General features: G+C 45.4%; 1 protein-coding gene across 1 annotated transcript in view; it reads right to left on the bottom strand.

Annotated features, from left to right (window-relative positions):
* Positions 1–918: 918 nt before the first annotated feature.
* Positions 919–24,516, bottom strand: part of Dpf3 (double PHD fingers 3) — a 265,998-nt gene continuing 242,400 nt past the window's right edge. The window contains exons 9-11 of the mRNA XM_041658572.1: positions 13,836–13,948; positions 4,200–4,281; positions 919–3,716 (exon numbers count right to left, since the gene is read on the bottom strand). Coding sequence (XP_041514506.1) covers positions 3,646–3,716; positions 4,200–4,281; positions 13,836–13,948 — 266 coding nt within the window. The 3' untranslated portion in view covers positions 919–3,645. The remainder of the gene's footprint in view (positions 3,717–4,199; positions 4,282–13,835; positions 13,949–24,516) is intronic.

The following is a 24,516-nucleotide window of genomic DNA, read 5'->3' as shown; positions in this document are numbered from 1 at the left end:
CTCTCTCTCTCTCTCTCTCTCTCTCTCTCTCTCTCTCCCCTACTCAGTTATCCACAGGATGGCTTCATCTTGGGACCTGCTGGTTTCTGCCTCAGGAGGGGCTGAGAAGGGTGACAGGAATGTCAGTTCCCTGTCAGGAACATCATTCCCGTTTCCTTACCGGGTTACCTGTCCTGTATTTGCTGCAGGCCCCAAATGCAGGGTCTCCAAAGTGTTGAAGAGGAAATGAGAGTTGATTTTCCAGCAGGGCTACTTCAGTCACCATATGAGGCTCGAAGGCTGAATTAGAACACAGTAACCCTGCTGGGGGATTTGAGGGGTGTTCAACCGCATCATTCTTTTCTCTTAGTGACCTCTGCACAAAATGACAGTGGCTATCATAGGCAGGAGGCTCTCTTTTTAGCAAGACCTACCCCAAGATCAGCATTACTCTAATATTCCCGGCTAGATTTCTAAACAGGCTACATTTCTCTACCTCACACATGTGGGCAGCAAGGCTCAGAGGGGCAAAACCACTTGACCAGAGTTAACCAGCTTGAAAGTGATGCTACATTTGAACAAGAACACAGTGCCCTCCACAGAAGTCCACTCCCATTCCAGGTGGTTACTCATGTTGATGCTGTGTGTGTGTGTGTGTGTGTGTGTGTGTGTGTGTGTGTATGCTTCTGTCTGTCCGTCTTCATGCACATGCATTTATGGTATCTTCATCCTCAAGTCCCCAGCCCCTGAGCTCCTCCCATTACCACCCATGCCCAACCATGGTCTCCATGGCCCACAGCCCTGGCTTAGGAGCCCTGACCACAGACAACCTGGCCCTTGAGGAGGAAGCCTCTTCCATCAAGAGGGAGTTTCCAAGAGGGCATCTAGCTTTGGCTAGCATTCACAAAAAGGTGGAGTCAGAAAGCATTTGGAGTTCCCACAAGGCAAGCTGGGCCCTGGGGATGGTTGTTTTTACAACACTATACTTTGGGGGGCCCTCCCCAGTGTCACTGTGGAAAAGAAAAGGCAAGTGTCAGCAATTCCATTTTACAGATGGGCAAATCGAGATTTGAGGATGCTAAGTGATTTGTCCAAGACCACACACTGCTAGGGTAAAAGGACATTAGAACCATGAACCAGTGACCACCGCTCACTCCCGCACTTGGAGAAAGCGGGTCTCAGTTTTTCTTTAGTAGTGCCTTCTTCTTCTGACACAGGAGGTTGCTCTGGAGGCCTGGTCTGTCGCACCCTGACAGGGCACCTCACAAGTTGTGCAGGCTACATTTCTGCCTTCTTCACAGGCTCTCTTCCTCCGTGGGGAACCAAACCCAAACCTCCAAAGCAGAATGGCTGAGCCCATTCTGCAGGACCCCAGGAGCCTTTCTTATGCAACCCAGAGCTCAGCCAGCCCAGCACCATGGGCAGGCTCCCCCAGCTCCCACTGATGCCTTGGCTTGGCTAGGGAGGCCTGTTTCCCCTTAGCTTGCATGGGCAGAGCAAGCATGACTGGATATAGAACGGAAAGCCTCCCCCATCTGCCTTTCTGTAGGGAACAGACTCATGTGCACTCCAGAAGGGGACCTGTCAAGTCTCAGAACCACAGTTTGGGGTTTTAGACTTGGTTTTTTTCCACCTTTGAGCCAGTGTGGCATTCCAGAACATTTGGACCTTTTTTTCCCCTAAAATTAATTTAAAATGAATCCTCAACCAAGTAATTAGCCTTTGAGGATACCCTGCTTTAGGTTTTGTGGGAAGAGAGAGCGAGCCTGCAGAGTCCGAAAAGGGGATGTGGTACTCTGTGGAGATGGCCCCCCCTCCAACCCTTCCCTGGGCCTTTAGAATCCACGCAGGCTCAGCAACCAGCAGGAGGAAGAAGAGAGCCTGTGAAGAAGGCAGAAATGCAGCCTGCACAAGGGCCCTTTAAGTGAGATCATTATGTATGCATGTAACCAGCTCAGAGGCCACAGGGCCTGCAGGAGACCCCCACTCTCTTGCCACAGGTCACTCTGCAAAGGAGTTGGGGGCAGGGGAGCACACTGTTTGGATCCATGCCAGGCTGCCCCGGGTCCATGTGCCAAGAGCAATTAGCCAGGGGGAGGACGAGTCCTGTGGAGTGGCAGAGGCAATGCCGCATCTGGGCAGAGTGGCCCAACTAGCCCAGGTCTCCAGGGGCTTCTTCAGGAGCCGAAGACTAAAAATAACCCAGGCCTTTGTTACAAAGCTGCTGGACCACAGCGATGGAACTGATTTCAGGGAAGCCGAGCATGCGCGAGGGTCCTGCTCACTGAGACCTGCCCTTTGGGCAAATGATTTTTCCAGAAATGCGCCAGTTACCAAGCTGTTGCTGTGATCCGAAGACAGCCCACCCCACTGCAGCCCACAAGGCTGTCTCCTGGCACACAGAGTTCTCAGAATCGAGGCCTCGCCACCTCTTTCTCTAGAAACTTTCTTATTTTAAACAGGAGTCCGGCTCACACGGGGGAGCTTCCGCTACAAGAGCAGACGAGGGTTCTGAATCACCGCCACCAGGTCACAAGCCATCACCATGCTCAATGATCTAGTTAAGCAATGATCATCTCTCCGCCATTCTAAGATTCTCAGTCACATCTCAGTAGTCACTGGCAAACATATACTACATGGAAGGAGGAAATTGCCCGGGAAAGGAATTCACAGAGTAGCATTAACACTGAAGGGTTTCTCAAAGCTACACTCTCTCTTATCCAACATTGGACCATTGAACAGGCAGCCTTTGCCCGCTTCGCTGATGCTCTACTCCCACCAGCGGAAACTGAACCAGGCCTTGACACTCAACTCAGTCGGGAGGCACTGGGAATCTTCAGCACTTTCCTGTTTTTGTAGGCTGTGGTTTGCCTCATCTCAAGGACACCACAGTTGTGAAGGTCAAGGAACCCCTGGGTCTGCTGCAAAGCTTCTCTTGTTGAACAGCAAATACGAACTGGTTATGCTTGGGTCCCGGTTTTTCCTCCCATCTCTTGGGCCCTCTCGACCCCTCATCAAGCGGTGGTGCAGTGGATCAAGACCATCCCAGCTGTGGAGGCCACTGCTGAGGTTTGAAAAACTACTTCTTTACCGAGAGGTTTCCAAGTTCCGTCTTCAAGATGGCCTCCAAACGCAGACATTTCCGGTGAAGCATGTAATAAGTAACAACTTTTCCGCAGCGTTTTGTTCCTCTGTGAGAGTTTGGGATGATGAGCCAAAGCTGAAGGTGAAGAGGCTGTGTGAAGGGATCTTTCAACACAAGAGACTTAAAAAAGAAAGAACACCATCAAAACACAGTGCTTGTGAGCAGTCACAAAACGGCTTCCTCTAAAATGGGAAGCCATGAGAGGGATACACTGTGAGGGCGAACGTGAGGAAGGTTCCACAAGGCTGGGGCTGAACTGTTCTTCAGAAGTGCAAGCTCCCTCTGGTAGAAATGAGGAAGGGCTGGCTGAATACCCCGTGTGGGGCTGGAGGGCGGTCGTAGGCAGGGCGGTAGGCAAGTCGAGACCTTGCCCTCCTGGTTCCGCATCCATGTCCTTCCGTAACTACTTGTTTTCCTTACAGTTGTTCGGTGTGGATGTGCAGGAAGAGAGCTCCATCAGGATAGAACAGGGCTCCAGGTCAGCCTCTCTGGCGGCACGTCACATTCTGTGACCTGAGGCCCTAGGCCTGGCAGCCAAAGGCTGAGGCTTTCTCTTTGAGCAGCTCCCAGCATAAATGGCAGCTCCAGCTTCCTATGAGAGGCAACACAGCTTTAGTAGCAGCCCTTCTCCTAACTCTTAGGCCCTAGTAATGGCTTTAATATCTGCTAACTCCTATTTGCCTATGACTTCCGTAATTCAACGTGTGAAGATGTGAAGATGCTCAGAGGTAACAGGGGAACTATGTAAAGAGCCCCACCCCCTGTCACACCTCTTAGCCAGCCTTGGTACACCTGTACCAGTTCCCTTGGAAATTCACACCTCCCCACTGTTGCAGCCACACACCTGAGAAACATCTCCTTGACCCGTCAGCTGGAATCCCATCTGGCTGCACTAGGCCTCAGTTTCCTCATGTGTCATCTGTGAGTGGTCCTACCTAACCTCATAGGGCCGTGGGGGTTAACTGAGACAAAGCCTGGGCATCCCTTAGCACAAGGCCTGCACCACAGTGAGGGGTCAATGAGAGGTGGGCGTGGCAGCTGCTGTGGTTGCTACTGTGGAGTTCATCATCGTTACCTTCTGGGGGCTCAGCCACGGGGGGATTTAAACAGTACATGTGATAGCCACGGTCACAGTCGTCGCAGAAGAGCAGCTGGTCCTGGCAGATACAAAAGAGGGAAAACAGGGAGGAGAGAGATGCAGTTACTCGCAGGCAGTGGCTCCCCCCTCCCACTTACTCTTCTACTCTCATTTCTCTAACTCCCACCCCATGGCAATGACCTAATCAGTATTACACATAGACTGGAATCCCACTCTTCCCATCTGTGCAACGGGCAACAGTTGTACTGGATAGTAACATCCATTGTATCCCACAACTCCTTCAGGATTTAAATGTAGATGTTAAGAAAAGTCTCTTCCCTGGCTTGAACCTGGAGCCTGGGGCAGGGGGCAGGGGGCAGGGGAGATGGGTTGGTTCTAGAAGTAGAAGATGGTAACACAGGCGAAGGGTGATAACAGCCTGAATTAAGGCTGCGGCAGTGCCATGAGGAACAGTCACTGACTGGTGTGGTTGCCTGGGCTGTGGCATAGTCAGTCACTGAGCAAGGGCAGGAAAGTGCCATGGGGGTAGGAGAAAGAAAGGGCAGCCTCAACTACAGATCCAAGGTCACCAGGGAGATGTCCTGGAGGCTGGAGATCAGGACAGAGGTCTGGGCCCAAGATAAGGATTTGGAACTCGCTGGTGATTGGATGGCAAGTGAAGGTCGCGGAAGAGGAAGTCCAGGGTGTATGAAAGCAGGTGCCTCTGAAATGGTGGTGTTCGTGGAGGGCTGTCCATGAAATCATCTGCACAGTTTTGCATATAGGTAGAAATGTGTATTTTGAGAAATGTGTATTTCTAAAAATAGAGTGAATTCATGGCTTTCATAGAAGTCTCTGAAGTCTTTCCCCAAGGAAAGCGAGGAAAACACACTTTAACTCATGGGCATTAAGGGACAGCAGAGACCACAGAAACCAAAAGAAGCCCAGGTAGGGAAGAGGGCGAAAACCAAAACAACAGCTTGACTCCCACAAGGCACACCATGGCATCAGAGCCAAAAAAAAAAAAAAAAAAAAAAAAGCCGTGGGACCAAACGATTTGGTTGTAATACAAAGAGAAGTAACATGAGTGACATCCTAAAGACATCAATAATCCCTACCAGAGCATAGATACGAGGCTACAAAAAGGAGGGATACCGTAGACTGGGCTCCTCCTCCCCAAAATTCAAGCGTATGAGAGGGTCCAGCCACATTCGTCTTAAGTAGTTGCCTAGAACCATTGTCCCTTCTTTCTTGTCTACTTTTCAGGGCAATATTCGCTCATGCTAACACCTATGAAAAATACAATTTCAAAGGAGTTCTAACCCCCTAGGTCTAAGAAGCTGGATCCGTTGATGGCTACAGAGCCAGTGAGATGAAAATCTCATTCTAGGCTCTGCAGGAGACCTTGTGAGAAAATCCCTGCAGTCCCAGCAACCACCCTGCTCATTTGTGGCCCTCTTCTCAGGCTCTGTGTTAACACTGTCAGCAAGATTAAAGTCTAGAATCAACCCAAATGCCAGTCAGTAAGAGATGAGACTAACAGAGAACCATGAAAGCATAAGGATAAAGGCTATGGCTACACATTGCCATCAAGGGACTTCTAGAATATTCCGTGGGGAAAAAAGGAAGTGGAGAAAGCCTCCCTATCTCTTACCGTTTACTTCTGGATTGAATATGCAGTATACATGCTTACATTTAAACATAATGTAAAGACAAGCTTTATAATTTTTGAGAAGTCATATGTAAGCAAAGGGGGAAGTTAAGTTTGGAATTAGAAAATAGAAGCTAGGTTTTCTTAAATACATCATTCTTTCTAGATTTGTTTGTGGAACTATTTTGTATAGTCAAAGACCAAAATTAAAATCTTACTATATCCTTAAAAGTGAATTGCTCTTAAGTGAATATACTTGTATATCTAGCTAGAGAAACAACTACAGACAGAAACCATTTTGGGTAGTGACGTATCTTTTATTATTTTTTTTATTTGGATTTTCTTTTGAATCAGGGTCTTTCTGTGTAGTCTTGTCTAGCTTCAACCTTGTGATCCTTCTGTCTCTACCACCAGACTACCCAACTGACACATGATCTTAACAACCAAGCTAGATATAAATGTGTGTGTATATTTTTCAGCAATTGTATTATTGATGATAATATTGGAACTGGTTAACTATCTATATTAGTTGCATGTTTATCAAATTGTGATTGTGATGGTGTCATTGAGTAGCAAAACGTTTTACATGCTGAAAGAAAGTGTAGACATGAGATCAATGAATTGACAGCAAGACCACATAATTAGTTCTAAATGTAATCTATAGTTATTTGAATAAATAAATAGTGTATTTACCTTCTAAATAACAAAAATATGTTCTAGATCTGCCACTGAAAATGTTCTAAAGCTGCAGGGGAGTGGGGTGGTGGCACATGCCTTTAATCTCAGCACTTGGAAAGCAGAGGCCTGGGATAGGATCTCTTTGAGTTCAAGACCAGCCTGGTCTTCATAAAGAGTTCCAGGCCAGCCAGGGTTACATAGATAAACACTGTCTCAAAAAAACAAAAAAGAAAAAAGAAAAGAAGAAAAGAGAATGATCTGAATCAATGACAGACAGTAAAAATTAATCCCTCCGGACCAGCCAGAAGTCTTTGGGAAGTGGCTGGTTTTAGACTGGCTCATGAAGTGCACAGAGATCTTTCTTTGTCCAAAAGCAAGAAAGCTATTGAAAGCTCTCGGGATAGTGTCAAAAGAGCTTAATCTCCATGCTGAATGTTCCTGTGGTCCAAAGAGAATTTTAACTGCAATGGATGGAAACAAAATATATTTAAGTTCTTCAGCACATAAAAATAGCATTTTTAAAACTTAGTCCCTTTGGAAGATATTAGGGAAATTGGACATTTTTGTTTATTTTGATACCATTTTAGACTTAGAGAAAAGTTGCAGAAATGATAGTTTCTCTATTTTCTCTTCTGCTCTCCTGAGTAGTAACATCTTACAGTGTGTGGTAAAATCACAGAGTGGAGACTGCCGGTTTATAGGAAAGGCTTTAATGTCTCCATTTTCCCACTTTTTTTCCCTAATAGCATTTGTGGGGGTCAGGTTTTCAGGGTTTTTATTTATTTGGTTTTCCTTTTACTTATTTATTGGCTGGGAATTGGGGTACATACTACAGCACCCTAATGGAAGTCAGAGGACAACTTGAAGAAGAAGTTTGCTCTTTCTACCATGTGGGTCCCGTGGACCAAAGTCCAGTCCTCAGGCTTGTAGGCAAGTGCCTTTACCCACTGAGCCATCTCACGGGCCTTCTTTCTTTGTATTTGGGGAGACAGAGTGTCATGAAGCCCAGGCTGGCCTCAAAAATCCCTATGTAGCCGAGGACAGCCTTGGACTCCTGGTCCTCCTCTACCTCCAAGTGCTAGGACCACAGGTGTGAGCTCCTACACCAGTTTACACAGAACCAGAGACAGAGCTCAAAGCTCCATGTGTGTTAGAAGAACTCGACCAAGGAGAGCTATGACCCTAGGTTTTCTTTGTGGCCCTCAGTCTGTGACAGTTCCCCAATTTATCTTCCATTACCTCCCTCCTTTGCCTAGTTCCTTCCTTCTTTCCTTCCTTTCTCCTTTGCCTCCTTCCTCCATCCATTCTTTCAACTCCATATATAAGAAGGGATATCTGTGTTATTCTTTATGTTAAAAGCCAATGGTATCTTTCTCAGTTTTCTTTCTCAGTTGTTCTAAGATTTGACCACTAAATGCTCTTTCAGGTTTTTGGTTCTTGCGTCCTTTAGGCACACACTGTCACTTTTTTTTTTAGCATAGCCCTACATTCTGACATCACAACATATTCCAGGCATGTCCTCTGTAGCTGGTACTCCACCCCTGGCACTTTCTTTCTTTTCTTTTCTTTTCTTTTTCTTTCTTTCTTTCTTTTTTTTTTTTTTTGGTTTTTCGAGACAGGGTTTCTCTGTAGCTTTGGTGCCTGTCCCAGAACAAGCTCTTGAAGGCCAGGCTGGCCTCAAACTCCCAGAGATCCGCCTGCCTCTGCCTCCCGAGTGCTGGGATTAAAGGTGTGCGCCACCACTGCCCGGCCTGGCACTAGTCATTTCTATAAGAATCTTTAGCACCTTTCACTAGGGAATACTGTGTAGAACCAATCTCTGGGTGTTGGGTGTCCTCAGTGCTTCTAGGTCCTTGCTAGGTTTGAAGATGAGTAATGTTCCCTAAGGTTTACATAAGTTTGGTACCCAGGGCAATGGTATTGGGGAAGTGCTTGAGACCTCTAGGAGGTGGGGTCTCGTCACAGGGCTTTAAATCACTGAAGATATACTTTGAAAGAGACTGTGGGACCCTGGTCTTTATATTCATTCTCTCTCTCTCTCTCTCTCTCTCTCTCTCTCTCTCTCTCTCTGTTTTGTTATATGAGCACTTTATTGTTACATACTTTCCCTGTTAAGTATCCTCACCAAAATCCCAAAGTAACTGGGCCACTTGATCTTGGACTGAAACTTTCATAACCTCCAAAGTTATGAGTTAAGTAATTCTTTCCTCTTTAATTAATTGGCACTTTACTGTAGTAATGAGAAGCTGACTAACATAGTCTTCTTTGCCAACAGGTCTCAGAAATAAATGTGTATATATATATATATATATGTATATATATATATATATAATTCATATATGCTTATATGACCATATATGCTTACTGACCATGAGTTTATACATACACACACATGCACGCACACTCCAATATAAAATCTCAGGATTCAGGCTCCTCCCCTCCTCTTTTATGGTTATTCTTGCTCTGGCGTGTAGAACTATGACTCTCCATCACAATATTCAGCTATTCATTTAGACATATAAAGTCGCTTTCAGAATTACTAATCCATACACCCACAAAAATAAATTTCTTAGCTGGGGCACAGCATTTGTGATGCAGCTGTGTCTGTCCTTTAGTCTTGCAGCACACAGTCAAAACACCATTTTCCAAAACTACTTAGGCTGGTTCTTCTCCAGCTCCTCAGTCTGGTTCTGCTATCTGCTTGTTGTATAGATAGATTCATTGCTTTCTGTTTGCTCCATTTTAGCATCTCTAGCCTCCTGGTTAGCATTAAGTATGTATCTGTCTCTGAAACTTACTCTTGATTCAAGCTTTCCAAGTATTCCCAAAGTCATGCTGGTCCTCCCTTATCCCCACTCACTCCCACATCACTGTATTTCTCCTCCCCATTTCCATCCACTCCAGAAGATATCCACTCCCGTTACTTCTTTGTTTATTCTTTTGTATAAGTACACAGATCTATGTGTAGTTCCTTATATAGCCCTTTCCTTCCAATAAATGCAGCCTACCATCAATAGATAGCAAAATCAACTTTGGTTTTGTCCATGTATCATGGAAATTATTATACATCCATGCACAGATATCCTCCCCATGCTCTATACAGCTTCGCTGCACAGCTGTGCCGATGTCTATTTGATTATTTGTCTATGCACGCACATTGAGGTTATTTCTGATATTTTAATTAATAAACCATCTCACAGACATATACTTCTGTAGTAGGATGTATCCTTCAGTGTAGACTCCCACAGATGGGATGGCTCAGTGAAAAGTTAAGTGTGTCATAGTTTTGTTAGAGATCACCAAATCCCCCTCCCCAGAAGGACCATGCCACTTTGCATTCCCTCTAATACTACATGCAGGAACTAATTTTTTTCTATAGTTTCATATATTGTTACAGTTGAAAAAATTTTGCCCATCGGATAGGCGGAAAACGGGATCTTGGTTTTGCTTTGAGTTTCTTTCATTGTGGGTGTGTTTGAGTATTTATTTCAATGTTTAAAGGTCATTTTTATATTGTTTATGAATCATTGTTCATGTTTGCTTCTCCTTGTCTACCAAGTTCCTGGTTTCATATCTCATTTATCAGAGTTCTTTCCATCCTGGGTTCATTGGAACTTCACCTGCACCTGCTACAGGTTCTCCAGGCTTGTCAGTCACCATTGACTGACTCGTGGTTTTTGACTATGCAAATTTCCATAGTCTAATTTTTCAATATTTCACTTTATTGTTTCTCTATTTTGAATCAACTGGAAAATTTTTCCTGGAGTTGAAGTGAAAGAGGAATCTGGTGCTGGTCTGGTCTTAGTTTTGACATTTAAATTCCAAGCCTATTTGGAGCTTGTTCTTATGTCTGGGTGTGAGATACGAAACTAATTTTGTATTTTCCCAAACAACTCCCCTATTGTCCTAGCATCATTCATTAAAAAGTCTATCTTTTACACTGTAATTTTAGATGCAACCCTTATCCTATACTCTATCCCGTATGTGGGTGGGGCTATTCATAGGCTTTCTATTCTCTCCCAGCTGGTCTATTTGTCCGCTCACACATCACTACCACACCATTCCACTCTGGGGACTCCCCGAAAGATCTAATGTCTGCTAGTTCCCATTTCCAGCACAGTTTATCTGAATTTCCTTGGCCATTTTCTTTTTTGAGCCTGGGTTTTATGTAGCCCAGGTTGGCCCAAAGCTCACTCAGTAAGTAGGCAGGGATGATCTTGAATGTCTGATCCTCCTGCTTCTACCCACCCCATCCCCCAAATGTTGGGACCACAGGCATACACTACTCTGCTTGGTTTCTACTGTGTTGAGGACTGAACCCAGGGATTTGGGCAAACTAGAAAGTGCTCTACAACAGAGATACCACCCCAGTCCTTCCTCTGCTATCCAAACCCACTTCATCTTCTGCAGAAACATAAGCATCAGCCTAACTCCACAAAGGAGGCTTGTTGATGCTGTTATTGCTCCTGGTGTCCATTTGCAAATTAACGTGGGCTGAACTGACGTCTCTGCATTGTTGTCTTTTTCTCCAATAGCAGAGGACATCGGTGCACCAGACCTTTATATTTTCAAATGCATTATAATTTTTTTTGTTCATATAGACTTTGCGTACCTTCTGTTAAGCATATTTCTAAATATGACTTCTTGGTGTACTGTAAATAAAGCAATGTTTACTAATTGGTTAGTTTTTACTTTTGTAAGATCTATTTTTAATTGTGTGTCTATCTGTCTACATGTGGGTATGTACACATGAGTGCAGCTACTGGCAGAGGCCAGAGGTGTCTGATCCTTTGGAGCTGGAGTCCAAAGACAGCGGCGAGGCCCCTGGAATAGATGCTCAGAACAGAACTCAGATCCTCTGCGAGAGCAGTGTAAACGCTTAACCACTGAGCCAATCTCCAGCTCCTCGTTTTCACTTTGCATACTCAAGTTAGCCCTATCACTGGTTCTCTACGGTTTTCCAGACATACTGTCACATCTCGTGAAAATAGTGTCATAGTACAGGTTAAATACCCTGTACTCGAAGTGCTTGAAACTAGAAGTGTCTCCAATTTGTGTGTATATAACGAGGCATCTTTGAGTTGAAATCCAAGAAGAAAGGCAAAATCCATGTGTTTCATATAGGCTTCATACACATATCCTAAAGGAGGTCTTATGCGATACTTTTTAATGATTTTATGCATGAGATAAAGTTTTGGTGCAGTAGAATTTTCCAGCTGTGGCATCATAGTGGTATTTGTAAAGCTCTGGATTCTGCAGGCCTCTGTGGATTAACAATGCTCAACTGGTATTGTCATCTGTCCTTGTGCCTCTAATCTATTTCTCTTGTCAAACGGTACTAACTAGTATCTCTACAAAAATACTGAATGCTAGCAGCATGTGGAGCATCCTTCCCACACCAAGTTCCTAATGTTGGTGGAAATATATCAACTATTTTCTCATTAAACATGATATGGGCTCAATTAGAAAATATAAACATTTTCTGGTGTTTAGAAGCAATCTTATGATTCATGTTTTCTTGAGTGTCTTTTATTTTCATAACTAGATGATATTTTGTTAAGATTTGTTTTATTTTTAATTATGCATATGTAGGTGCATCTAGGATCAGGTGTGTATTTGTCAGTGAAGGTCCCCATAGCCCAGAAGAGAGTGTTACCATGGAGCTGGCCTTATAGGCAGTGGTGAGTCACCTGATGTGGGTGCTGGGAACTGAACTCGAGTTCTCTGAAATAGCAGTCCCTGCTCGTACCCATGGAGCCATCTCCCCAGGCTCAGGAATAGATAGCTTAACTATCATATTATCTTACACACTGATAAGGGAAAAAAGCAAGCACATATGGCTGCCTTTTGTATACAGTACCAAAGGGCAGCATGGGTAAGTGTCTTACTATGGAATTACCCCAGTTAATAAACAAAATAAATCCAAATTCAAATAAGAAAATGCCTAGTTTTCAGCCTCTAATGAAATGATCTTACTCAATGCCATCAATAGAGGTACCATGACAAAAAGAGACACCAAAGACGACAGACTCCATCAAAAGTGTGTAGCGATGTCTGTTAGGTAGTCTTCTAGAAAAGAGACAGACACAGAGAACTGAGGAAGATGGCAAAGAAAGAGACAGACTCTGGATCAAGGCAGAGGGACTGTCAACCCCATGAGGATGTGTTCAGGCAAATGAAAGCCTGGGAGCTCCGTTGAACAGCTGATTTGTAAGGTGGGGGGAACATCTATGTCTTATTTGCAGATGGGAAAAGAAACTTCAAGCTGGATTAACTGGTTGCAGTGCACAGACGTCATTTGGATCTCAACTGTAGCCGATGCATTTAAGGGACAGCTGAGTGAGTAGAAATGTTCATTACTTGAAGCTACAGGAAAATGCTGGTTATTTTCACTTAAAAGGCAGCTATTGTCCTTTTAAAGGTGCAGGTGAAATATTTACCAGTGAAATTATATGATGACTAGGATTGAAAAGTAGGGGCTAGGAAGATGGCTCTGTTGGCAAGATGTCTGCTGCACAAACATGAGGACCTGATTCCAGGACCCTAGCACTGTGTAAAAGTGATACCCCAGCTTTGGGTAAGGGAGCAGTGTCTGGAGATAAAAGGGGTCCATTGGCTACGCAAGCTAGCCAAACAGATGAGTTTTTGGATCAGTGAGTTATCAGTCTTTAAAAATTAAGATATGGAGTGATGGAGGAAGACAGCCGATATGGAACTCCAAACTCCACATGTATGAACACATGTACACACACCTACATGAACAGGTACATACAACGCATACATGAAGGATAAGATAATAGTACTTATGAAATAAGAATGGACACAATGGCTATTGTTGGAGCTGGGACAGAGTATATGAGATCATTATTCTCTCAGCCTTTGTACATGTTTGAGATGGCCCATAACAAAAAAAAAATAGTTGTTGAGTATTCTGCATTTCTTGTGTTTACTATGTCATCCAGTTGAGATTATGCACTAGACTGTGGTGGAAAACAGCCACATGCATCTCACCTGAAGCACTGACCACCGCCACAGTCGCTAAACTCTGTAGAGCAGAGGCTCTAAGCAGCCAGGCTGCTAAGGACAATGACCAAGAAGACATCCCCTGATGGCCACCTCTGGCATCTTTCCCTGAAGGCATGAGGGACCCAAGGCAAAAGTACAAGGGTCCCAAAGGTTGTAGAGGCTAGAAAGAAAGTCATTGTCCACAGGAACCCAGGGCCCGGAGTTCTGTCTCCTTTCCACCCCTCAGAGGGCTCCCAGCCCCTTCTGCCTCTTCTTGCCACAGAATCGTCCAAACTCACATCGTTCTCCGAAGTCCCACACAGGATGCAGGATTTGCATTCTATGCACTGCCACTTGTAGGTCTTGACCGCCTCGGTCATGTTCAGAGTGAACTGCAGGCAAGTTGGGTGACCTGGAAGAAGCCAGAGGCAACAGTATTAAGAAAAAAGAGTGTGACCTGTACCCCCAACGCTACTAATTCAAGACACATCTCCTCGGAGGGAGCATAGAGGAAATCAGAGGAAGCACAGGCTGGGAAACAGACCAGGAGTCTGAATGGGGCTCTATCCACAGTCCTTACACCACCGCCTCCAGTCACGCCAGGACTGGAGAAGTGGGCATTCGTCTTCGTACTAATAACCAACCAGTTCCTCTTACCCCAAGAGCCATGTCCCCCGGAAGTGTAACAAGTAGAGTAGAAAGCTGTGACCAGAGAGGACTAAACAGCCCAAGGCAGCCTGGGGCGGGGGGGGGGGGACATCAGCATCACCCCCCGCCCAGATGAAGCTGGGACAGGAAAACTCCTCAGAGCTACTTGGAGCTGGGACCTCCTATTGACACTGCCTGAGAAGGTCAGGAATCTCATAAGGTTTTCGGAGACAGGGCTTAGGGGTGATGGATGGTATTTTTGTGGTTCCTTCCAGACCCACAGTGGAGATGAACAAAAACCCAAATGCTTAGCAGTCGCAGGAACATAAGAAAGGGGTCTGGCAGGTAAGTCAAGGGAGTGACAAGCCCAGCAGAGGACCAGTCCTATCCTACAAGTGTCTCATTAGCTAAACCTATAGCCAGGTCGGGAGAGGGACTTTTAAGCTGTGACCATAGATCACACAGCCCTGAAGAGATCCCTGAAGCTTGACCTGCCAAGCAGGACTGCATGAGCCCCCACTGAGTCTACAGAGCAAGGCCGAGAGTGAACAGACGACTGGGAGTTACAACTTGCTAGGTTTCCCAGCGCTGTGACCTGGACGAGCGAATCCCACCGCTGCCTCTGCTGGAAAGAACCAGCAGCTTGGCCCAGCCCAGGCCCCATCCTTCTCCAGAGCTCCCACTGAACAGAACGTTTGCCCCTTTATTCTTTAAAGGATACTATAAACAGGGGGCACTGATTAGAGTTAGCAGCATCACTGACCAAGTGTGCTCACAGACAGACTTCTAAGTGCTGTCCCTAGCCACATCCCAGCAGGAACCCCATGTTTCCCTCTGGAATCTTCAGAGAGCCCATCGGACCCTGCTCATTTGGGTAAAACACTGGGTGGGCTGTCAGCATCAGGACCCACCAGGTTTGGGGCTCCCCCGATATAAACCACTCTGAAGTTTCTGTGAGTGTTAGCCGTAGGGGTAAATAACCTGGTAGGATGACAGGGGAAAGAGACGAGGCCAGAAAGAAGCCTTAAATTAAAACCCTGCACGAATAGCCCTCTCATGCTCCAGAAAACATCCCAAAGTGCGATCTGAGGAGGATCCTAGCCAAGCTGTTTCCTACGCTAATCTCTTAGAGTGAAAATAGAAGGGGCATAGTGGGGACATTTTCAGCTGTAGACTCAGCAGTGTGGGCTACAAGTGGCCAGGTTCTCTGACAGGACATTGTTGGAAAGGATGGAGCTGAGATCATGGGACGTACACCCACCTAGGCAAGGTGATTTTGTCCAGTTCCCTGGTCTCGGGCCATACCCCAGCTGTCAAAAGCCAGTTTCCACTAAGAAGAGCTCACCACCTCAGCAACTGTTTCACTAGCAGCTGCTAAGCTGGCTGTTACGCTAGACAGAAAAGATACACCATGAGCAAGACACTCTTAAGGCCTCCAAAGAGACCTCAAATTACTAAGACCCCCTGCACAACTATTTAATCACTATTATGTAACTAACACCATAGAGCAAAGGCAGAGTTGGTGATGGAAACCAATGAGAGCTCCTAGCCAGAGCGGTCAAGGAAACGCTCCAGGGAAAGGGGCTTAAGTCAGTACTGGGCAGATCAAAAGTTAACTGGGTGGGAAGGAGAGGAGATGCCAGGTAAAGGGACCTGCGTGAGCAGGCTCTGAGCAGCCAGGAGCTTTGCAAACCAGAAGGAAGAGAAAGACCCATAAACATGAGTGTAGGCTTCTTTGCAAAGTGACAGGGCAAGAGGCCACCCAGGAGACAATGAAGCCAGACTAAATAGGCACTTACAGCCCTCATTTAAGCATTTGGGCCTATAAAGTCAGTGAAGGCTTTCAAACCGAAGGCAGACAACTGTGTTTTTTAAGAAGCATTCTTAGGTGTAGAGGATCCTGAGGCTGGAGACACAGCTTTGGATCCTGGGGGTTACATATGTGATAAGAAGTCATAGAACTACGCAGAGGCACACATCAAACATTCACAAATATGGCTGTGTACACGAGCCCATGAAGCAACAAAACCCACAAAGGGTCTAGGGTTGCAGTAGCTTTGCTATTGTATGTGGGTATCTAAGATGCTCACCCCTAGGGGAAAGGCACCTGGGATTACTGTCATTTCATACAAACCTAGAACTACTTCCAAAGAAAGGACAAGATCTTTTAAAACAAGAATATACAAATGAAAATGTCCATCAGCAGGAAGCAGGGAAGGAAGAGAGGCCTGGAAAGGATTTGCTAGGACTTCGAGGAGACGCAAGAATTTTTGCCAGTATTGGTTCTGAGGCTGGTGCAGCCAATGGAAGAGAGACAGGAGGATCGGGCTCAGGGGGAAACCTGAGAAAACAATAAACAAGGAAGTGACAGGAACTGACCCATCTGAATACTGCAGTGTGGGAGAGTGGGTGACTGAATGAAGGAATTAGACAGCGTGCAGTAAAACTACTGAGATGAGGACCACCTAGGAAGAATGTGTGGCGACCCTGGAGAAGGGGACCCGCTCTGTTCTGAGCGCTCGGGTTGGGTCAGGTTGTGGAACACATCACTGAGAGTCCAAGAGACAAGTATGGACTTGAAGTAGAAACAAGACCAGGCATAGTGGCACGCCTTTAATCCCAGCACTCAGAACCCAGTGACAGGAGGATCTCTCTGAGCTCCAGGCAAGCCAGGGCTACACAGAGACATTGCCTAAAAAGAAAAACAAAAACAAAAACTTAAAATTGATCTTGCAAACTAGGTGATAATTGAAACTATGAGAGTCAATAAAAGTAGAAAAAAGGAAAACAAGAGAAGAAAGAAGGGAAGAAGGGAGAAGGGATTTTTTTTAAATCTAGGACTAAGTTTTGAGGAATTGTCTAATTAAAGACAGGATATCTGGGGATGGAATACTTGCCTATAAATCCAAGTTCTGGGGAGCCTAGAGCAAGAGGATGGTGAGTTCAAGGCCATGCTAGAAAACACAAGAACCTGACTTGAAAATAAAACCAATGGAGGAAAGAACCAGAAAAGGAAACTATTGCCAGAGAGCCAAGAAGCAAATTGGGCAAGTATGGCGTGACCATCACCAAAAGAAGAGATTTCAAAAATGTGTCACCTGTGTGACACTGCGGGTTTGTCATTGTTCCATAAAGACCCTGAATGAGGGGGTATTGTCCGTGGCCATACCATCCTGAATGTGCCCAGTCTTAGTCTGAATGAGGGAGTGTTGACAGATCAGCACAAATGCTCTCCTGCTAATAATAACATTCCTCATGGTGCCATCTTCCCGAGGAAGGAAGGTCAGCACATTCCATGGCCTGCAACTCAGCTGGCAGCTGCCCTGGAGCATCTGCCTGGGTGAGGCTGGGGCGGCCTGTGTGGTTCACATATCCACAACATTGCAGATACTAGTCATCAATCTATCCTGTGTCTGAGTTCGCCTACAGTAGGCAGCTCCAGTCTTTGGCATTGTTAACATGATATTGTGGTCTACAAGATCCACTCTTGAGTTGCTGGACGAACCTTTCAAAAGAGGGGAAGGATTGTGGGAGCCAGAGGGGTTGATGACACCAGGAGAACATGGTCCCACAGAATCAACTGCAGGGCTCACAGGGGCTCAAAGGGACTGAACAGCAACCACAGAGCCTGCATGGGTCTGCACTAGGTCCTCTCTCTCTCTCTCTCTCTCTCTCTCTCTCTCTCTCTATATATATATATATATATATATATATATATATATATATATGTTGTGGCTGTTTGTGTTGGGCCTGGGGCACATGTGTCCTGTGGGCCACACACTGGACACATCTACAACCGCCACACAAACCCTGTGCTGAGTTCTAGAGACATTTCGGGGTGGTTGCTTTAGTTAGACAAATGAATGACGGCCAGTGGGTGTTAGAATCGTCTATTAGAAACCTCTAGGGGAAGGATCACAAAGCTTTCTCTGTTTTTATTCTGAGAAGGTCATCAGCTTTCCAAAATTTTCTGACATGAACAAAGAGACATGAGCCCCTACGCCTCCAGCCTCCAGACTAAAACCAGCCTCACCCCCAGCTCAGAACTCAAGGTGCTATTCAAGCGAGAGAGAAAATGGGAGACAGGAATGTTCCTACTGCTTCTCTACTGTGGAGGAAGAGGTGCAAAATGTTTTAGTAGCTCTATAGATGGGTCCTGAAACTAAGTTCAGAATTAAGTTATGTGCCTGTGCTGCCATACCAAGTTGGCCACCAAACTTTCTACTTTCTCCCAAAACTAGAAAAAACAGCTGTCATGTAAAACTCCAAACTGACTTCTTATCTAGCACAGAAAGGACGAAAGAGTGCACACTGTTGGACAAAAGGGGAAGTTTCCCAAGAAAGCAGGGGATACTTGTTTCTACGGCTTCACTCTGGGACTGTGATTTGATCAGAATTAATGCTCCAAGTTCATGGAAGTGGGAGAGGAGCAGGCACAGTCTCTCCGATCCAAGGGCTGAAGAGAAGCTCATCCCAGTTACAGTTTACTGAGCCCCACACACCACTGTTTGCTCTTTGTAAAGTCAACCACCATCTTTAAATGTACATGGTTGGTAATTTGGGCTTTTCTCCCTTACTCCAGCTTTCTAAATTTTTAAAAAATTTCTTCTTATTTTATGCATATGAGTATTGTGCTGCATATATGTGTGTGTGTATGCACATAATATCATGTGTGTATGATGCCCTTGGAGGCCATAAGAGGGCATCTAAACCCTGAAGTTACAGGAAGTTGTGAGTCACCCAGTGGGTGCTGGGAACTGAACCCAAGTTCTCTGCAAGAGCAGTAAGTTCTCTTAACTACTGAGCCCTCTCTCCAGCCCTCCATCTTTCTTACAGCAAATAATACTTACATTGCCATTTATCTCAGCATATTGAAAGTTAGACAGCTGGGCAGTGGTGGTGCATGCCTTTAATCCCAGCACTCGGGAGGCAGAGGCAGGAGGATCTCTGTGAGTTTGAGGTCAGCCTGGTCTACAGGGTGAGTTCCAAGACAAGCCAGCATTGTTACACACACATACCCCGTCTTGAAGAAGAAGAAGAAGAAGAAGAAGAAGAAGAAGAAGAAGAAGAAGAAGAAGAAGAAGAAGAGGAGGAGGAGGAGGAGGAGGAGGAGGAGGAGGAGGAGGGGGGGGAGGAGGAGGAGGAGGAGGAGGAGAAGGAAGGAAGGAAGGAAGGAAGGAAGGAAGGAAGGGGGAGGAAGGGTGGGAAGGAAGGGAATGTACTCCAGGTCCTCTTGGTACAATTGGTCAAAAGAACATTTGTAAGATTCCAATTGCTGAAAAATTTAGAAAGTGTTGATTGGGTATTTAGCTCAATGATAGGATGCACACCAGGCAATTACAAGAGTCTGCATTGTCTCCAGCACAGAAAATGGGGCAGGGGACACAAGCTGCAGTGTGTATGATTCATTCCAACAGCGTCATTCAAAATCAAGTCCTTGCTGAAAGTTGAGATCTGAAAGTGAACTTGGTGTAAAGATGTGTTCCTTGTTCGCACCAATTGTTCCCAAACTAATCCTGAGCCTTCTTCGAAGCTCAAACAGGAAATGTCACCTACAACCACCTACTCAGGAGCCCTGACCCCTGAACTAGGCTTTCCGATGATAGGGGTTGACTTCACGGGGCTATTTCAGCAGATGGGAAGGGAAAGGAAACCAACACAGAAGAGGAAACTTTGCAGACAAGGGAAGACAGACCGTGGAGATGAAGGCACAGGGTGTTCAGGACACCACAGTCTACTGAGCTCAATAGGAAAGCAAAAGTGGACCTCAGAAAGCAGTGACCAGTGCCTTGCCCCCTCCAAGGACACATCTCCTGTCTGCACAGAACACGTCCTAAGTGATGAGTGCTGAGTGACAAGCATAGTCAATACACAGCAATGGGTCAGAAGTCACACACATAAAACTCAATACAAAAATCAGCATTTGTTTCATATCCACACACCCTGCTTATATTCTTATACACAGTTGTCTCCACACCCGAACATGTCTAACCTTTGAGGGAAAATGATATCTAAATACATCTCATTGATTAAGCGCACGTTCTGATTGTGGCTTAGAAACTAACATGTATCTCTAAGCAGTCTGTGTTATGCAGCAGACATCCAATGCAGTGAAATTCAGTTCATTTTCAACCAACCCTGGGCAAAAATACACAAGCTACTATGATGGTTTTTCTTGTGCTGTGATCCCTATTAAAAGACTTTTTATTTCATTGTTGCCAATATTTAATTTGGGCTTGGCTAAGTCACATCACCAATTAAATTAAAGGTCTCGAGTAGGGGGAGGATTATCTTGGGAGGTTTGTGCCGAAAACATAAATAAAAAAGATGCAAAGAAGTGTGAAGCTAGCGAGTTCTATTATGTATTCATTGTGAAGTTATAAAGATGTAATTGCGTTTTATTACTTTATTTGTCAATGTTGAGTTTTTAAAAAACTAATTTCTCAGAAAAAGGGAACCTGAATATCCAAGGTTCTCATAAAAAGACATGTAAAACTCAAACCATGTTCCTTGGTTTGCTGTTTAGCTCACAGAAACTATATGAAATGCATAGATAGCATCACTTTTAAACTGAAACAGTACCAAAAGCAAGACTCCATGTGCACTCATGAGAAAATAATCTGGAGGCTGGGGAGATGGCCTGACGGGTAAAGCGCTTGCTGAGCAAGTATGAGGACCCGAGTTCAATCCCCTGCACCCCTCTAGAATAAGTACAAACCCAGAAAAAGTGGTATATGGCTCTAACCTCAGGGTCAGGCAGATGTTAACTGGATGATTAGCCTGGAGCTCACTGGTCCGTCTAGCCAAAATGGTGGAAAATAACCAAAGACGACAGCCAGTGTTGGCATATGGCCTTTATATGTTATGCTCAGACACCCAAATACACCTGAACACACACACACACAAATACACTCACACACACACACACACACACACACACACACCTGAAGATACACACCCAAAATAATTTGGCTCAACATTTTTAAAGTGCATATTTTCATATACACAAAAACTATAATATTTACATATTGAAGATATATACAGTCTCTTTTTGTTTTAAACATTTTTATTGATTCTTTGTGGATTTCGCATCATGTATTCCGATTCATTTCATTTCCCCATCCCTTCATATCTGCCCTCTGCCCTTGCAACCCCCCCCGCCCGTGCCAAAAAATAAAATTTTAAAGAAAAACAAAAACAAACAAAAGTCTCAGGATGGAAGCTGTAGTGTGGCCCAGTGAGTCAGATCTGTTGTCTTTTCATCTTGTAAGTGTTCATTGCAATGAGCCATTGGTCTGGTTCAAGGTCTCTGGCTTCTGCTACACTATCAATACTAGGCTCTTGCTGGGTCTCCTCTTGGATATTTTGTTGTTGCCTAGTGTAATGAAGATCCTGCTGCTTTGGATATGCAGGTCCAGCCCCTTCACATGCTCCAGCAGTTTGTAGATGATGTGGATGTTGGGGTGGGCCAGTTCATAGCCCTGGTTCTGGGCCTGGGTGGTAGCTGGGTGGGTCAGCCTTCCAGCTTTCCCTCATCCTCACCACCGGGCAAGCTCTCCAGCATTGCCCCTCACCCAGTGCAGCAGGCAGCAAGATGGTAGGGTCACTTCTGCTCTCATGCCCTCAAGGCGGCTCACCTGCAACCATACCTCCAGGGATAGTTCTACTGGTTTGCCCAGCCGAGGTACAGGGCCTGCTCTCCTGAGTACAGCAGTTGGCAAGGTGCATGGCCAGGTCTCCAAAGTACTGCAGTTGGCGAGGTGCATGGCCAGGTCTCCAAAGTACTGCAGTTGGCGAGGTGCAGGGCCTGCTCTCCTGAGTACTGCAGCTGGTAAGGTGCAGGGTGTGCTCTCCTGAGTACTGCAGTTGGTGAGGTGCAGAGCCTGCTCTCCTGAGTACTGCAGTTGGTGAGGTGCAGGGCCTGCTCTCCTGAGTACTGCAGTTGGTGAGGTGCAGGGCCTGCTCTCCTGAGTACTGCAGTTGGTGAGGTGCAGGGCCAGGTCTCCTGGTCTTGTGCCCTCAGGCCAACTATCCTACCTGCCACAGGTAGCAAGGGGTAAGGGGACAGGGAGAATCTTTCTGTCACCCTTGCACTACATGGCAGAGATTGGGGGCAGAGAAAGTGTCAGCTCTTCTGCTCACCTATGTCGCCAAAATATATACAACTTTTAGTGAAAAAATATTTAAATAATAATCAAATATGAATAAAAAAAACTAAGTCAAATGAGAAAAAAAATTTAGGCCAGGTGGTGATGGTGCACACCTTTAATCCTAGCACTTGTGAGGCAGAGGAAGGCGGATCTCTGTGAGTTTAAGGCCAGCCTGGTCTACAAGGCTAGTTCCAGAACAGGCACCAAAGCTACAAAGAAACCCTGTCTTGAAAAAACAAACAAACAAAAGTAAAAATGTAATTTGATTGCCTTGGGAACAAAACTCATTCAATCAGATCCAATCATTCTCATATTCTCTCTTCCTGCCTCAATCCCTCCCAGCCTCCCTTTGTTTCTCCACTTTGACACCCAGTCTACCAGATGGAGGGAGGGGGGCTCTGAGTCTCTTTTTAATCTGTAAAGAGGTGAAACCACTTCCGTGCAATCAAGACTCTAAACTCTCATAGAGCTGGGACATAGCTCAGAGATAAAGGTGCTTACCTAACATGTGTTAGGGCCTGGCTTTAATCCCCCAGCACCACACACACACCAGCCCGTGTGTGTGTGTGTGTGTGTGTGTGTGTGTGTGTGTGTGTGTGTGGTGCCGGGAGATGGGGAGTCATTTTTCTTCAGGGTTTGGCCACCGGTAGGTTGAGCATGCACGTGTAGATAGCACATGTGGGATTATTTTTTAAATAAGAAAATAAAAACATAAAGATGGGAGAGGCACACGCTGAGGGCCTGGCAGACTGGAAGAAGAGAGCTGGGAGTAGATATTATCAAAACACAGTGTAGGAAATTGACAAAGAATAAATATTTTTAAAAACAGTTTAAAGAGCCCAACATTTTTGCACATCTATTACCACAGGTATATCCACAGATACTTCCTGCTCACAGATTATTTCACAAGGCCTGCTCTGTTGATCTTTTGTAGTGGTCCACAGGCTCACCTCTGCGTGCCCAGATGTTACGTCTACTGCTTGAGACACCTGCGAATTGATGACAGCCGCAGAAGGGCACTCTAGAGGCACCTGAATGGCTCCTTTTCTCCTTACCATTTTTCATGTACTTCAAAGAAGACAAAGAAGAGAAAGAGAGTGGAAAGGACAAAGACCAAACAAACAAAACTGCATTAAAAATAAATGATGGTGTGAGCTGGGGCTGCCTTTTGCTCAGGCAAAACACCTCACTGTGCGGCTACTTCAGCTCATCTTGGAGGTCAGCTAATCCTCGCCCTCAAGCTGGCAAGCTCTACGGCACCCAGGCATCACGTGACACAGAAGCCAGAGGGTTTGCTACACCAATTGTTACTATAAATACCACACCTAGCAAGTTCACGCAATAGCATAGAGGTGCCTCTGATGGGTTCAGCAGCTAATAGCTTATGAAGTCATTAGCAAATGGCCTGAGAAACTCCCTGTTTTCATGGTCACATATGGTTCAAGATAGAGTCGCTTAGAAATGGCTTTATACCCATCTATAAATCCAAAGGCACTGTGGTTGGTCCCCCTAGAGTGGAATGATGGGATGGGAAAGCCTTGCCCTAGATCTATGTGACTTACTTGACTGGTCCAATCTGGGGCCAAGGCACAGCACTTGAAAAGTGCCCAGGTGCAGGAAGGACCCCACTGCTCCTAATTAGTCCTACATGATAACTGAGGGCCAAAGACACCTGTTTGTTTATTCTTTTGATAGCTTTTGTCGGATAAATATTTGTGACAGCACGCTTGGGTCCTAAAAATTAAAAAAATCTATAGAATGTTGTGGGTATTTGTACACTGTGTGAAAATATATTACTGTAATTAGTGTAAGAAAAAGCTGAACAGCCAATAGCTAGGCAGGAGGTATAGGCGGGACTTCCGGGCAGAGAGAGAGGAGGAGTAGGAGATGAACCTAAGCACACGAGAGATGCCAGTAGACGTGGAAGACGCAAGGTGAGTGGTACGTGACAGAGCATAGATTAATAGAAATGGGTTAAGTTACGTTATAAGAGCTAGTATAAAACAAGCCTAAGACGAAGCTTTCATAATTAGTAATAAGTCGTTATTTGTGAGCTGGTGGTCCAAAGGAAAGTCCAACTACACTAAATCTAAAGCATTTCCCAGCAATGACTTCTGCAATTTGAGCTCTCTGGGTTCTGTAGGCAGACAAAAGTCTTGGGCAAGGCTCCCTCTATAGGGAG

This window comes from Microtus oregoni, unplaced genomic scaffold, assembly GCF_018167655.1.
Source record: "Microtus oregoni isolate MIOR12 unplaced genomic scaffold, Mior012 000009F_ref0000495, whole genome shotgun sequence".
NCBI classification, from domain to species: Eukaryota; Metazoa; Chordata; class Mammalia; order Rodentia; family Cricetidae; genus Microtus; species Microtus oregoni.
Note: the sequence above shows the minus strand (reverse complement) of the source record. Positions and strands in the feature narration are given on the sequence as shown.